Consider the following 16,503-nt stretch of genomic DNA (forward strand, 5'->3'; position numbering starts at 1 on the left):
CTGCCAGGCAAGGACAGGCATCTGTCTATTTATATCCAGCCCTTGGGGTGTAGGAGGAAGGGAAGCACTTTGGATCTCACTCTTCCACTTCTTGGGATTGGAGACAGGTCTGCAGTGAATCACACAGCAAACAGCTCCCCACAGCCCCTTCCCACTGGGGTGTAGAGAACTGCCTCCTGTTGCCAGCTCCAGCTTTCCCAGTTCCAGGAATGGCTATCTCGTCACACTGAGATCCTGCTGCCAAGGCCCGCAAGGTATGGTGCTTGGATTGCCTTGGGGTTTCCCTCATGTCCCTGTCTTCCAGTCAGGGGTTGTTCATTTGCTGTGCCCACAGCTCAGCTTAGTCAGTTTAGAGATTAAGAAAGCAGCAATGGGAGCCTAGGGTGGGCAAGCCCCTCCCAAAGTTATCTCCAAAAACAGAAGGAAAGGATGGGAGTGCAAAGTCAGGGTGACAGCAGGGGAAGGTGCACATCAAACAGAAAGCAGACAAGTTACTTCACTTTCCCACCAGCCTGTCTCCACTCAGCTTAGGCCACTTCACTATACACATCTGAGCAGCACTCACCTTCTTCCCCTCTGTGTCCCCACAGTAAAACTGCTCTGCCTTAGTCTTGCCTTGAACAACAGGATCAGCTGCTTCCAAATGAGAAGGATTTGCCACCAAGGAAAGGGTGATGTTCCTGTCAGTGACACGGTTAATCCGCCGGTGGTACATTCCCAGGTGGTACTTCACGTCACCAGAGCCCTGGTGGAGAGGAGAAGAGAGTCACCCCCAGGAGCATGGGCGGCTTCTGGGGCATGGAGGGAGACAGAGGAGGGCTGACCCCAAGGCTGGAAGAGGGAGGCATTTCTTGGAGGTACTGCTACAACACAGCAGGCACTCACTGCAGGAGCTGAACTGGCACCCAGGAAAGCCTGTTCCAGGTGCCAAACCACCACCAACTTCAGATATCCACACAGCCCATCTAAATACAGCTGAAGGTATGGGGGATGAAGCAAGTGTGGTGGGTTGGGCAAATACCTGAATAACAGGTAACACTTCCCTGAGCTCTAAACACACTGCAACAGCATGGCCATCCATGGCACCTTTCCCCATATGCAGCCAGGTACCCTGTCAAGGCACCTCGAGGCCCCAGGCTGCTGCTTTCTCACCTTGAAATCCCACTGAAGGTCATGGCAAGATCAAGCCAGCCCAGCCCAGCTTTGCCAAAGACAAATTATCCCAGTTTATGATGCTGAAGCTCTGGAGCATGAGTTTATTGCAGTGACAGAGCTGCTTTAGAACCCCAGACGGAGATCAGGGGCACAAATTAACTTCTGCTCCTGTCCACCTTCCCTTCCTCTCAGCATCCAGTCCAAGGCTGCTTCATGCCCTGGAGAGCTGCCAACAGCCAAGCTTGTGCTGGAGACACTGGCACGTCACCCCACAACAGGCAAGGACAGACCAGCACTGACCTCTACAAAGGCTCCCATCACCTTGTAAGTGTGCTTACAACATGGAAATCCTTGCAACACCAGTGCCACTGAAGCACAGTGCCACAAGAAGCAGTGGCACAATCCAGCCACAGCCTTTGGGGACTGCTCAGGGACAGGCAGCAGCAGCCTGCTGCAGGCAGGGAAGAAGCTCACCTCATCAGCAGCCTCCAGCTTGGAGTCGAACTGGCAGAAGATCTGCTCTAGCTCTTTCCTGATCACGTTGGCAAGAACATTCAGGCGTCCTCTGCAAAAGCAAGGCCACTGCTTACAGCCATTGCGTGCTGACAGAGACCTACAACCCCCACTGCCACAGCCCACACCTCCTGCGAGGGCTGTGGGGTCACCCAGAGATGGGGACTCCCCAGAAGGAGTTTGAAGATCCTTCAGCACAGGGATGGTTTCGCCAACACCACATCCTACATACTTGCTGAGATACCCCAGAGTGGGCAGGTGCTGGAATTCCAGCATGATTCCAGCTCTGACCTCAAGCCACCACCCCTCTCCAGATGAATTTACAAAGAAGCTAGAAAAACCCTGATGAGCAGAGGCTCTTAAAGGACTGAGCTGTTCAGCTGAGGTTCATCACCAACCAAGACCAATTAAGTGATGGCAGAAATCAATTTGGTACTGGCCCTCCAGTACCAAACCACAGCAGCATCCTCCCACCTTCTACCCACATGAAGCAGCACCATGGCTTGAGGCAAGATTACCTGTGGGGCATCCCCATGATCACATAATCCACTCCCTTCTCACTTGACTTATCAATAATGGTCTTTAAGGCTGGGATCAGCACTTCACATCCCTCCAGACCAAAACGCTTCTCCGAAGACCATTTCCGATGGAGGAACTCCTCAAACCTAGAAGGCAAAGGGAGGGAGAGATCAACGCCAGGACTACAGCTGAAGGCAGAAACCAGAGAAGGGACAGAGACTGCACCAAGGGAGCCACAGCACTGCCTGATGCTCAAGCCGGTACCATGCAGTGCACAACAGTCACTTCAGTGTCTTCCCACAGAGCTCAGCTGGCCGTTTCCCCCCACTCCAACACTGTACTGCACTTAGTCCTTATTTTTAGAGCTTTTCTTTCAGCATTATCCACATTTTCAGGTTTTTTTGCCAGCACCTGAGCCTGCCAGACTGGCATTTCACTGGTGTCAACCTGCTCATTAAGCTGATGGTGACAGATGATGTCAAGATGTGACGCAGCTGGTGACTGCATCACACTGGCCAGGATCAAACCTCCTGGGGAAGATATGGAGAAGCTGAAGCCCCCCCCACAAGGTACCTGGTAGAGCGGACCAGCCTGGCCAGCAGCGTGCGCTTCTCTTCATTGGTGAACTGCATGATGCCTGGGGTCTCAAACTTCTGCCGGATCCACTGGCACTGCTCCAGGTCATTGATGAACATGAACTCCACGCCAATGTGCTGGCAGTATGCCATCTGCTCCAATGAGAAATGAGGGGCCATCAAGCAACAGCAGGGGCTTCAGCACCTCAAACCCCCAAAGGACTGGCACTTGCAGCACCCCGCTGGATTACAGGGCCAGGGGGTCTTCATTCCCCCCTTTACCCTTTCAGCCAAAGAGCCCTGCTATGCCAGCAGAGACATCGACCCTCATGCCTGGCAGCTGGAGGGGGAACCTGGGGGGAACCCGGCTGCCAGCCCTGCAACAGCCCTGATTTAGGAGCCTTGTCTGAGCTGTATTCCCAGGAAAAAAGATGTGGCAGTGCATGTTCTAGGATGCTGCAGGGCAGCTTGGACCATGCACATGACCCAGCATCAAGCTGTTTAATTCCCCTTCCCTGAGGGACCCACTATCAGGCCCTCAAGTCCTTTACATCCACCTCAAAGAAGAGATTTTCCCTCTTGGTGGCATCACCTGTGAGCAGTCCAAAATCTCACATCACAGAGCAGGGGAGAATCAGAAGAAGCTCCTCCCCACAATGAGAAGCCCATTCCTACAGCTGAAGTATGATGTTGGCACAGTTTTGCTTCTTCCAAGGTCAACGAGTCTCAGCAGAGACCACCTGAGCAGCCTGCAGCGTGTCTGAGAGCAGCTTGAGATCAGTCCAAGCACAGGAGGGGATGAAATTTGGCAGAAAAGGGAAACTGCCTACACGAGCTGGAAGCTCCACCCCCAGGCGTCTCAAACCTGCACCAAGACTATGTGACGGATGCCCATGCAGGACAGCAACACTGCTGCAGTGCCTGGAGAAGGGATCACTGGCCTCCAGCCCACTCCTCTGCTCTGCCAGCACCAGATGCTGCTTCAAACTGGAAAGCATAGCTGGAGAGGTTTCAAAAAAGGCAGTATCTAGCTGTCTGGGTTTGCTCCACCTTGGGCAAACCAAGTGCATTGCTGCAATGCAGCAGAAAGCTGGAGGCAATCAGAGCTGAGCAGGTTACTCGAGGTGGCTCTTGTGAGCGGGGCGAGGGCTGAGAAGCAGTTCCCAAACTGAAAATCTTACAATGCACAGCTTGATCCAGGACTTTCAAAGACAAGTTCCCTGCCTGTGCCCCTGGTTGCACACTGGTCTGGTATAGAGCCCTGCCCTCCTCACCTCCAGCCGACGGATGATTTCCCGGAGTGGAAGAGCTGATTCATTTCCACCGATGAAAGTGGTTGTGGGCAAGTGGAAAACTTTGTCGAGGTCAGATTCATCCAGACCATAAAAGCCTGCAGGATTTGTCATGGGTGGGACAAGCAAGAGAAAGAAGGAAGGAAGAGGGATGGGCCAGGGACCAGGTACATTTGGGATAGGTGGGGAAGGGACAAAAAAAAAAGCAGCATAAAAAAAATCAGCATGAAGGAGGTTTATATGGATAAAAACCAAGCCATAATTAAACAAAAAGACATTAAGCACAGAACAATGAGTTATTATGGAAGGCACCGCAGGAAATGAACCACAAAGCAATGTATATGCATGAAAACAGGCAATTAAAATCCAGGGTGAGTCAAGGAGTTTGGAGCCCCAAGAACACAAAAAATACACAACAAATTATAACAGGGGAGCGAGAAAAGAAACAGGAATTGAGGAGTCACCAAGCACATCAGAGGTGTCGGCACATGGTGGGAATTAAAAATGGAGAGTGAACGCAGAGAAGGAAACAGTTAAAACAGACACATCCAAACAGACAAAACCCCAAGGAGGGAGAGAGAGATGCAAGAAAGAGAAAAGCCAACAGGGCTCTGATGGACTCTCCTGAATAGCTCAGCCCGGGAGCAGGGTGGCCAGCAGCCACTCAGGGGTTTGGCTGCCCAAGTACCTTTTCACCCCAATCAGCAACCTTTTAATTACAGCTTTTGCCTAGCTCTGCTCAGAAAACCTCCTCCCTTTGGCGCTGGTAGCTGATGATTTGGAGGCAGCTCCTACTCATGGTATGGGGGCTGAGGGGAGCTGACCTGGGCCTGGAGTGGGACCAAGCAGGCCTCAAGAGCTGGAGGTTGGGATTTAGGGCTGCGGGCAAATCTCGCTGTACCCCAAAGCCATCAGAAGTACCTCACTACCCATTGAAGCTCATGGTTGTCTTTGGGGAAACTGAGGCACAGAGGAGGAGCAACAGTGCTGACCTCCCTAAACCAATGCAGAAAGGCAGAAGCAGGTCCGGGAATTGGAGAGTCCCATGACCCTTCTGAATCAGGAGTTTGGATGAAGGAGTCTATAGCCCTGGCACCTCTTTCAGGCTCCTGCTCATCCCTCCTGCACTCCCAACAAGGCCTGGTCCCAAGGTGTTTCCTAACCCCACGGCAGGAGCCCTGGAGACACATACTACTACTCCTCCCAGCTTCCTCCAAACCAGTCCAGGACCCTAGCTGGAGGTTCTTTTAGAGAGGGGATGGGGAACGCCATCTAAACATGGCAGAGCAGTGTAACCCACCTTCCCCAAGCAAAAACTGGCCCCTCTTGAGCTGGCCCCTTCCTTGAACTTCATCTTAAAAGTCTATGCCTTGCCGTCTGGTCAGGAATGGACAGTGAGCTGTAGACAGCCTGATCCCTGGAAGTGTTCACTGCCAGGCTTGGAGCAATCTAGTCCAGTGGACTGGGTAGTATGAAAGGCCCCTTCCAGCCTAAGCCAGTCTGTGATTCCGTGATGACAGGGCTGGTCATGGTTCATCCCTGTGCAGCCCTGACGGGCGAGTCCAGAAACTGAGAACACTCCAGTCAGCCTGTAGTGGACACACTCCTGGCTGCTACTGCTGGTCATCCCCTCTGCTGCTCACACCACCTCCTGGACACTGGAGTCCCAGGAGAGGGAATGAAGCCAGGCCCCAGCAGCTCTGCTCTGGAGCTTTGCCTAGGAACACTGAACCAGACAGGAGTTGAGAGTTTGGCCCCATGTCTCTGGGGCTTCTCTTAGGTTCCCATTCAAACAGAAATCTTAGAGAGCAGTAGCAGGGAGCATCCCAGACAAACTGCCTGTCGAAGGGTTTCAGGGAATCCTTAGAAATTTGCTGAAGCTTGCAGACCTGCAGCACAGGGCTTTGGCTTGTTCTGCTGTGATGCTTTGGAGACACTCTGGCCCGCTTTGGGGAGTATCAGATTTTACGAGGAGTTTTAGGACATCTAAGCATCTTTGCTTCTTTTTTGCTGCAGCCTCCCAGCCCTGACAACACTCGGTATTTATAGGCAGCAACACCATCAGATGGAGGAAGACAAGGGGCGAGCTGCCAAATTTTCCCTGCAACAAAACCAGGAGAAAACAGCTTGGATTTTTAGGAGCCTTGAACCAATGAGGAAGATTGAGGCCTTGTAGAATTAATATTCACAACAAAACATGTACTCTAGCAAGCCAGGCATGCAAACACAGTAAAGAAAAGGCCAGCAAGGCTCAAACTGAGGATTTATACAAGGCAAAGTGTCACTAACCACATACCTACATCATTAAAAGAAATTAAAAATAAAACATGTCACAAAACTCAGGAGTGGTGGGAGATGGGAGGGGCCCACTTTACCATCTCAGTTCATGCCCAGAATAACCTATTCAAAGAGAGTCCTTCACTCCAGAGGGTTAAGGGCTCATTAATTGCATACCTCCTACTGTTAACACTCTCAGCCGCTCCTTGAACACTGCGAGGTCTGGGAGGGGGCGGGGGGGGGTTGCAGAAAGGGAGAAGATAGAGAGATGCAGTCAAAGTTAGTAAAAAAACCCTGGAACCGTGAAAACTAGTCATGGAAAGCACAAGTCAAAAAATTACAATATTTAAAATAGTCCAATTCCATCAGAGACAAAAGGGCAGGCATGGAAGGATGACTATACACTAGGCAGAAGAGAAATCTTGGTGGATGAGAGGAAGGAGGAGCAGGAGGGGAAGGGAGGCATCAGACACTGGGGAGCAGTTGAGCTGCACAGTTTGAGATCTCTTCTCTAACCTTGACGGGAGAGAGGGTGGCGTGGCATCTTCATTTGCCAAAACCGAATGCATCCTGTCGAGCTGCATCACAGAGAGTGGGACCCTCTGCAGAGCTGGGAGCTGCCTCCCACCAACACCTGCTCCAGAGGGTTTGTTCTGCTTATGCTGCTGGGAGGATTTCAAGGTCAACCCACAGAGGTAAGGATGCTGCCTTTGCACAGAGGAGGAGGACGGGGGTGTTAACAAGCAGGCAGTTCATGAGGAATACAGCGAAGACGGCGGCACAGCAGACATGCACAGCCGTCTCTTCCGGAGCGTAGTTGGTGCAGGCAGGAGTGCCAGCACACTGGAGCCATGGGCAAGCAAGCAGCACCAGAGCTGCCGCCCGGCTAGGTTAGGTGACTCAAGTGCCTCAATCCCACCTGCGTTACAAAAAAGGCCTTGGAAACACTTGTCCTTTGGGTCAGCAGGGAAAATCAGACACTTCCCCAAAGTGGGGAAAAGGAAGGTGGGAGCACCTCAAGCCCAGCTCCCTGTAGGGGGTCGCCTGGCTCTTCCTGAGCTGGAGGAGGATTTCCATTAATTCTCTCTGGCATGAGGCAGAGGCAACTGCCTTCCACAGGGAGAAAGACAGACACTGAGACACACACAGCCTTCCATACACCACACAGATTTCAGGGTGCTGAAGTACTATTTCTTTCTTTCTATTTTCAGGGTCATACTGAGTTCCTGTAGTCATCCTATCCTTATTTTACACACTTACCATGCCAGACCAGCTGTAGTGGAAGACCAAGATGAGATTACTTTGTTGTTTTTTTTTAAACAGAAAAGACAAGAGAAAGGGGAGTTGCGTGGCTTCAGCCTCACCACTCCTCAGACTAAGTAGCCCTGGGCAGGTTTTCTCCCTCTGACATTTTCCCCAAAGATCGCACTGTTTAATCCAAAGAGAGCTTCCAAACCGGAACCAAACCAATTGCTAAACAAAAAGCAATTGAGAAAAACGATCAATTTCTGATATTAACCATCCAACTCCTTTGAATCACAGCACTGCCACTTAAACTGTTGGCAACTGTGATCACACTGCAAAAGCTGACCTTTAAAGGACCTCACTGTTAAGAAAGAGGAAATAACATTGTTTCCAAGTTTCAAACCCACTCCTGTTACTAACCACCCCGTCAAGCGCTACATATTCTTTCAAAAAAAAAAAAAAAAAGCAAGCAGGATCTGCTTAGAAATTGGCTTTTTCTCCAACAAGCAGGCAACACCCAACCTTAGGCTCAGCCAGAGTTCTATGTTCTTCACCACTGCAGCTCCTTCTCCACTTCCTGAACACTATTTGCAAGCTACGTTCACCCAGTTACAGTTAGGATTGACTAGATGAGGTTTTCCAAGATAAGAATACCAGGGAAAAATCTACTCAATATAAATAATACTTCTAGAAAGATAAAAAAATTATTTTTCTAAAATCTAGCCACCTGAGTCTGGGGCTCGACCACAAGACACAACCCCAGCATGAGCTGGCGGCTGCCACCATTATATCTTGGTCCCAGGACTCATTATTTTCTATGAATTCATGGATTATTGGGAAGCAAAACAACACCAGTAGCCACAACGGCAGGTATTTTAATAAGAAAGCCACAAAGGAACAGAGATTAAGTTTAAGGGCTTGCTCAGACACAAGAGATCCCATGCTGAGGTTCCTTCCAGCCAATGCCAATGGACTGGCTATGCCTGAATGCTTCTCACCACTGTGAGCCACACTGGGATACACCGCCTTGCTCGTGGCAACTCACTCTGGGGAAGCAGGGAAAATGGAGCCTGGGCTGCTTCCCCCAGATGTTCTTACAGCTGTACCCTGGTGCCAGCCCAGCAGGCTGGCTCTGCCAAGAACTTGCTCTTGGATCACATTGGGCTCTACATCCTGTGAAACCAGGACAAGGCTGGAATATACTTGGCTCCCGAGGAACCAGCAGACTCAGTAGCTCTCTGAAGGGACTTTTCCTCTGAACTAACCTTCCCCTGAAGCAGACCTGTGAGTTTAATGTACAAGTGGAGAGCAGTAAAAAGCAGTGTCTCTCAAGGGTCTCTACCGGGATCAGTAGGGTTTAATTCCTCCATCAATGATGGACAGTGGAATGATGGGCACCCTCAGCTGACACCAGAGTGTTGCAGTGACGTGCTGGAGGGACAGGATGCCATCCAGAGGGACTTAGACAGGCTGGGAAGAGAGGGATTACGTCAACTTCGTGAAGTTCAACAACACCAAATGCAAGGGCTGGGGCAATCCCCAGTCCATGGATGGATGGATGGAAAGCAGCTCTGTAGAGAAAGACTTTGAGGTCCTGTTTGATAAGAAGCTGGACATGAGCCAACCACATGCACTGAGAACTCAAATCCATACACGTCCTGGGCTGCTTTGGAAGTGTGACCAGCAGGCTGAAGGGGGCATTCTATCCCCCTGCTTCACTTAGCTGAGACCTCACCAGTACTGCCTCCAGCACTGGTGGACAGATGTGGACCTGCTGGAGCAAGTCCAGAGGAGGCCAAGGAGATTCTCGAAAGTCTGGAGCCCCTCTGCTATGGAGATAGGCTGGGAAAGCTGGGCGTGTCAAGCCTGAAGGAGAGAAAGCTCCAGGAGATCCTGTTGTGACCTTTCAGTCTATGAAGAGGCTTTTTCCCAGGTTCTGCAGTGCCAGGACCAGGGACAAGGGTTGCACACTGATAAAGGGCATGTCGTTGATTGGACATAAGGAAGAAGTACTTCCCTGTGAGGGTGGTGAGGCCCTAGCACAGGGTGCCCAGGGCAGCTGTGCACACCCCATTCCTGGAAATGTTCAAGGACAGGTTGAACAGGGCTTGGAGCAACCTGGTCTAGTGGAGAGTGTCCCTGCCTGTGGCAGCGGGGTTACACTAGCTGACCTCTTAAGCTCCTTTCCAACCCAGACCACTCTGTGAGTCTACAAGTCCCTGAGCAGCACAGTAACTTTGCTCCCCACACCCAGCTCCCTTTCCTGCCTAGGGTCAGCTGTCACTGCCACCACTCACAGCTGACTTGCTCTGGGTTTCATCCAGACCCTGCTCCACTCTCAAAAGGGATACACATCCACCAGGCATAAGGCTTCAGGGCTCGCCTCTCCTGCTCTGCTTCAGAATTGCAGTGCCCACAGCAGAGGCCAAACACCCTGATTTGGAAAAGCCCTTCCTCCTCTCCACTACCCAGCCATGGAGAGGGGCTTTAAGTTCACCAAAAAAGTCTTCCTGCTTTCCTCACAGTGCTGACTAATGAGTACATGAATCTGCTCCCACAGCTGGGTTCACAGTTATCATCTCTCTACCCCTCGCCATTAAAATATCTCAGACACAGAACACTCCAAGCTGGAGCTGGATGGCTCCTGAGGTTCAGCTAAGGGTTGGTCCTCCAGAGAAGCATGTCAGAATCCAGACTGTGGGATGAAGCAGCTTCCTCATCATCCAGCGAACTGGTCCAACCAAAACCTACTCCCTTCCCTACCACTCCTGGTACATGTAATCCTGTCCGAAGGTCCAGCAGGGCCAGGGTCCAGGGCTGGTGTCCCTGTGCTGGCAGATGAATAAGGAAACAAGGCGGTTTACATGCACCGTGCATTCTGATCGGCTGTTTCGATTGGCGAGGTTAGTAATCATCACTGCTGCTCTACTCTACGTTAGGAGCATGAGCATGCTTCTGGAGCACTCGGAGTGCCAGGGAACCACCCTGGGAAGCACCAGTGAGGTGACAGAGTCCAGCAACCTCATCCTGGCTAGGAGAATGGTAGCAAAGTACAGAAATCAGCTCTAAAGCACATGGAGAGGTGCTGGGTTTAAGCACTTTCAGATCAGGATTTCAAGTCCTGGGCACCACACACTCTTCTGTACAACACTCATGCAGCTCTCACTCAAATGCATTGGGATTTCCACCTCTCTATTTGGACAGGAATGCATCCCAAAGCTTCCTTGTTATGATCACCAGTAGGGACTCATAGCTCAGTATTGGAAAAAGGGCAATTAAAGGATTTACAGATGCTGGGGCAAGCTGGAAGTTCAGGCAGCCAGCCTCAGCCCTGCAAAGACAAGCCCAGTACATTCACCCCCAGCTCTGAGGGTCCCCAAGGGCAGCAAGAGGAGCTGAGAGAACAGACCTCCAGCTCTCACCAACACAAAACCTCTCTGCTTTGCATTTCCAGAAGATGCAATTGCTTCCAGCCCTTCTGGGTTTTTTCTTCTGGGTGAGCAAGATCAGTGATAACACTGATTAGCAAGGGCTGAAGAAACATGAGCTGAGTACTGCAGTGACAGCCGGAGGGTGGCAGGACTGCACTGCTGCTGCTGCCGGCAACTACAATTTTAGAGTGATCATTACTAAGGAAACTTCAGACCCCCAGCCTGTGAAGCAATCTACCTATGAAGCTGTGAAAGAGAGGGGAGCTCAAGCAATGCAGCACCAACTGCTCTCAAAGCCCTCACCCAGTTTGTCTGTGGATGTGATAATATCGGCTGGAAGGGATGAGTCCAGATCTGCATCCAAGATGCCCAGTGGATCGAGTTGTGCTACATGATGCCCTCGAATCTATGAAATGCACCAGGAATGGAAAGGAGAACAGGAACCAAAAGGGAGAGAAAAACAAAAGAGGGGAGGGGTAAAAAAGTTAAATTACATTAGAATTAATTTGCAGAGTAATTCTCACCGACGTTTGGAGAAACAGTTACTGGCGCATCATCAAAATTTACACAACTAATGCCGAGAGGATCAAGCTTTGCAATGTGGTGACCCCTGACCTGGAAGCAACAACACAGATTAAAACAAGTTAATTGAAGAGACATTCCTGAAAAAAAAAAAAAAAAAGTTAGAAAATTTCATGCAGTTTCCTCTTTACATTTTCTGCAGAGCTACCCCAATTCTACCGGCAGGTGAAACCTGAAGAAGTTGGGTTTACTGTCACCTACAGCACATAGGAGAGTGCCACCAGCCACCAGGACTGCCTGACACGAGGTTTGGCAGGTGTATGGGGAAATGGCAAGCTCCTTCACAGCAGAGACAGGGTCTAAGGGTCTCCTGATGCTTTTCCCAGCATAAGCATCATGTCCAACTTGAGCAGCTCCTTTCTACATATGCAGCAACTTCACACTGATGGTCTCCTAAGAATCACAGGCACACAAAGAGGCAATTTGCCCAGAGAAGTTGTGGTTGCCCCATCCCTGGCAGTGTTTAAGGCCAGGTTGGATGGAGGTTGTAGAGCAACTTGGAAGGCTGTAGTAGATGTCCTTGCCTGTGGCAGGGGGGCAGCAGTGTAGAACAAGATAGGCTTTAAGGACCCTTCCAATCCAAACTGTTCTGATGTGTGGTATTTTAAGTAGGTTACCAATCACATGCAGGGTTTCCTTCACCTTCCTACTCTTTCATACCTCCATATACTGTCTTGAACCTCCCCACCCGGACATCCTGCTGCAGCAACAGCCCTACTGTGCCACCAGGGCGGCGAGGGAGGTAGATTTCTCAGTACGGACAGCTTAGAAAAATACATCCAAGCGCCATCATCTTTCTGCGCTGCCATTCAGAGCCTGAAGAAGAGACAGGCACGCTGAAGAGTTTACAGATTTTGTTTTCGAATCACTGACTTCAAGCTTCTGCTTCCAATTACATCAGTCATTCCATGTTTAAACTCAGCATCTGCCCACCTGTTCCACTGGCAGGGGCTGCTTGAGATTTGGCAGGGTGGTCATCTCTCATGGAATCAGCCAATCAGCCATGCAGGTCCTCACAAACAGGTCCCCATGCTGACATCAGCACTGCAGTTGCAGCGGCAGGCGCAGCAGGGGCACTGTCTTGGAGCCAGAGAGCAGGGCCAAGGCTGGGCAGACCTTTAGACTCGCCCAGTGCTACAGTTCCTGCTGTAACTCATAGCCTTTTACATTGGCTTTTCCCCATACCTCAGCAGGAACACAACTGCACAGCACAGCAAGTGCTTTGTCACAGGAACAGGTGAGAAGCTAACGGTCACAACTGCACAGCATCTGGGTTCATTAACTTCTTACCACAGCCATAATTACAGCCCCCATACTTGATAAACCAGAGCACAACAAAAAGTAAAAGGGTAACACAGATGTGGAAACACATTTAAATGTTCTCCAGAGTTAAAATATTTGCTAGCCTTCCCTCAGCCAGAAGATGTTTCTTTCCTGCTCCAAACTCGTTTCTCCCGGAAGGCTGACTTGTCAACATTGGTCTGAGCTGTGCCCACGAGCCCCAAGGGCCACTTCCAGATTGCAAATCACATGGAAATGTTTCCTGACCTTTTATTTTAGGACCTCGGAAGCTCTGTCAGCAACAAGGGGAAACAGGATGGGTGTTCCATGCCACTGCTAAGCATGGCAGGAGCCCATGGCACAGGAGCAGCATTCCAGAGAGCAGCAAACTACCCAGTCTGGAGAAGACCTCCCACTCCCTGTCACCCTGTTTGGATGACAATAGCTTTAATCTTCCTATTGTCCAGCAAAGCATCAGCTGAGCTTCTGCCCCAACAGATCAGTTGCTCCTATTCCTAATGAGGCAGCCCAGCTCCTATCCTGCATGCTCTGCATGTAAACACGTGCATCATTTGCACTAACTCCAGCCCATCTCAGCTGCTGCAAGCCCTTCAACAAAGGACATGACCCTCCTGGGCACAAAGTCCCCTTACCTGATATGCCCTGATGAGAGATTGCACTGCAAGATGGTCCTCCACCAATTTATCCACGTTAGGCTGTGTCTGAACCAGGGACTGGGCTTGGGACAGGGTGGAGAGGCTGGTAGTCAGTGGAGGGGGGCTTTGGTAAGCAGTGCCTGGAGCAGCTCCAGCATTGGCGTTGCGAAAAAAGATGTCCCATGACTAGGAAAAAGGAAAGAAGAAAGGTGACCACGGTCTTCACTTGCAGTCCAACACCTCCTCAGTCAAGGTTACAGAGGTCTCAACTTTACTGCCAAAGCAGAGGATAGAGCTGCCTCCTCCCCTGTACCTCAGCTTCATGCAGCTGCTGCTGAAGGCACCCACCTGCCTTGAACAAAAGAGCACTAAAGCTGTCCCACTATTCCAGCTACATCACTATCCCACTCCCCATCCATCTGGATTGTTTCTTTTGGTAGGAGGTGAACGCCAGAGCCAGCCCACCCTTGGCAGTGGCACCAGGACAGAACACAGTGATACCTCATCCCTTGGCTCTGCTCTTGGAACTGCTGCTCTGAGCAATTAGTCCTAGCCTGGACTTCTAGCTCATTTCCTTCTCCCCAGAGGAGGCCACTGCTCTCTAAATAACCCAATATTTTCTGAAAATTTTTTCTGCCCTGTAATCAAATACACCTCTTTCTCTTTCCATGGTCTGAATGACCAGAGACCTAAATCCCAGCATAAGCTATGTTGTTCAGCCCTCAACCAGCAATAGTTTTATTTTTCTATCTCTTCTTCAATTTTCCCTCATCCTTTTGGTGACACCAATGACAGCAGTACAGAGGTAGTCCAATACCAGCTCTCCCATGCCCAGAACGAGGCAGCTGCCACCTCTGCTCCTGTTCCCTCCGCAGATGGGCATTTCTAGGTGTTAAGAAAACAAATCAAAACACTGGAAAAAAGCCCTGAACAGACTTGGTGTACTGTCATACTTTTCCAGCACTATCTGAAAAGCCCGGAAGTATCCCAGGCCAAGCCCAAGCTAACCACTCTCCCTGTAGAAGCACCAACAGATTTGGGGAAGAAGAGAGCCTGGGCAAAGTCCAGTCCACATCCTCCCATCACGCTTGTGCCTCATCTCACGTGCCACCAAATGACGGCAAAGGATGAGGGCACAGCGAAACAGCAGCTGTGTGCCAGCACAGATCCAGGAAGATAGCTAGAGCAAATAAATCCCATGGGATTTGCATGCTGGCTTCAGCCCAAGGGTCTCTCCACTGACTGGGAGCTTGGCATCCTGCACCTTGGAGAGCACCAAATAAAGCCTTGGCGATTGGAGATGGGCGAAGCCCAGCCATCCCCAGTGTTTAAATCAAGTAGAAAAGTGCCCTCAAAGCAGGGTTTGTTTGGGGCAGAAAACAGTTTTTGCCCCTGGAAGCAGGGTGGAGAGGACCAAAAACCTGCCCTTTGCTTGGAGTCGCCCCAGCTCAGCTGTTCCTCCTGGAGCTCCTCCAGTTGCAGCACCCACCACATGCTCCAGGAAGGTATTTCCAATCCCAATTTACTCAAACACTCCATTGTCCCATCACATCGCTGCACAAGGTGAATAAATCTAGAAATGGGTCACGCTAAAAGAACGTAAATAAGATCTGGAACATTTTGACACTAACTGATAAACAATCACTCCCCCAAGGGGAAAAGAAAAGGGAAGACAGAAAACAGCCAACCCTGTTCTGACTGGCTAAAGGAAACTTCAGTAGGAAAAGAGGGAGAGCTGCTTTTTGCTCCATCTCTGCTCTTCCCTTCCACAGGCTCACAGAGCTCCTGGGGGCCCCCAAAGCCATCAGCTCCTGCAAATGGAAAGACAAGCACCCAGGGATGGGCTCTGTGCCCTTAGCAAGGAGAGGAACCTGGCTGGCCACTTTGCTCCGTGGTTTAAGGTTGTTTCATGCACTGGCAAATAAAGACAGGCAAGAGAAAAGGAGCATTTGTCAACCTGTGAGGGGTGTGGAGACAGGGACAGAGCCAGGAGTGTTGCCTTTTTAACTTCCTCTCTTCTGCCATTCATACCTCTTGGAGTTGCAATTAGCTTCTGTTATAGAAGAAAAAGTTCACTTTAAACTCTGCAAACAAGGTGTGGCACCGGCTGGGTCAGCTTGAGCACTTTCACAGAGTGCTTCATTGCTCCACAGAATGATGTCCGGGTGGCACAGGGCAGGCTAGAGCCCTGATAAGTGCCACAAAAACATCAGCTTTCAACCTGCTGATGTTTTGAATTCAGGAGAATCCAAGGGCTATCCCATGGGTTTTTGGGAAGCACAGAGGTGCCTCTGGAGCTCATATGTCCCATGGGAGAGACTGAACAGCCCCATCAGAGTTATCCTGCTTTATCATGAGAAAGAGAACTTTGTCTTAATCCAGCATTTGCCAAAGGTAAAACCCGTAATAAACTCATGGGGTTATTCCCCTCTGACTTCTCTGTGCTCATGGCAGCTCTGTGAGCACTCTGCTTGCTTTTATACCCTGTATAGACACATACAGGATATAAGATACATTGATATACATATTGAGAGAGCTCAGATTCAGTGCATTTTTAGACAGTCCCACAACTGCAACACAAAGCATTAGCCTCGACTGGCTTTCCCAGCGCTCCTCCATGCACTGGGAAAGTGGGATTGGTGAATCAGCTGCCTGCCACACACCAGGATAGTTCAGGCTTTAGAGGGATCCTGAGCTCAGTTCTGTGAGTGGAGCTCAGGGAAGGCCCCTCTATTGGGAACAGCCCCAAACCAGCTCGCCAAGCCAAATCAGCACCTTCTACCAGATTCAGCTTCTGAAGAAAGGTGTGGGCTCATACTGTCATGTCCCTGTTTCCCAGCTTGGAGGTCAGGCATGCACAGCAAGGGAAGAGGGGTGACATTTCCCACCCACTGGGGGCACTGAGGGTGCTTCAGGCTGGGACATGCATAAGGGACACACAGCTTCCACCTCCAGCTAGGGTTGCTTCCTGCTCCTT

At 50.6% G+C, this 16,503-nt stretch overlaps 1 protein-coding gene across 8 annotated transcripts in view; it reads right to left on the reverse strand.

Annotated features, from left to right (window-relative positions):
• OGDH (oxoglutarate dehydrogenase) overlaps positions 1-16,503 on the reverse strand; it is a 29,016-nt gene that overhangs the window by 6,469 nt on the left and 6,044 nt on the right. For 2 of the 8 annotated variants that reach the window (XM_014891373.2, XM_088179992.1), the window contains exons 3-10: positions 13,524-13,712; positions 11,532-11,622; positions 6,509-6,553; positions 4,037-4,152; positions 2,761-2,915; positions 2,187-2,333; positions 1,630-1,720; positions 566-745 (exon numbers count right to left, since the gene is read on the reverse strand). In XM_014891373.2, the coding sequence (XP_014746859.1) occupies positions 566-745; positions 1,630-1,720; positions 2,187-2,333; positions 2,761-2,915; positions 4,037-4,152; positions 6,509-6,553; positions 11,532-11,622; positions 13,524-13,712 (1,014 nt within the window). Of the gene's footprint in view, positions 1-565; positions 746-1,629; positions 1,721-2,186; positions 2,334-2,760; positions 2,916-4,036; positions 4,153-6,508; positions 6,554-11,310; positions 11,414-11,531; positions 11,623-13,523; positions 13,713-16,503 lie in introns of all 8 variants that reach the window. The other 6 variants (XM_014891369.2, XM_014891370.2, XM_014891374.2 and 3 more) reach the window with 3 other exon arrangements.

Source organism: Sturnus vulgaris, chromosome 28, assembly GCF_052056855.1.
Source record: "Sturnus vulgaris isolate bStuVul1 chromosome 28, bStuVul1.hap1, whole genome shotgun sequence".
In the NCBI taxonomy this organism is placed as follows: Eukaryota; Metazoa; Chordata; class Aves; order Passeriformes; family Sturnidae; genus Sturnus; species Sturnus vulgaris.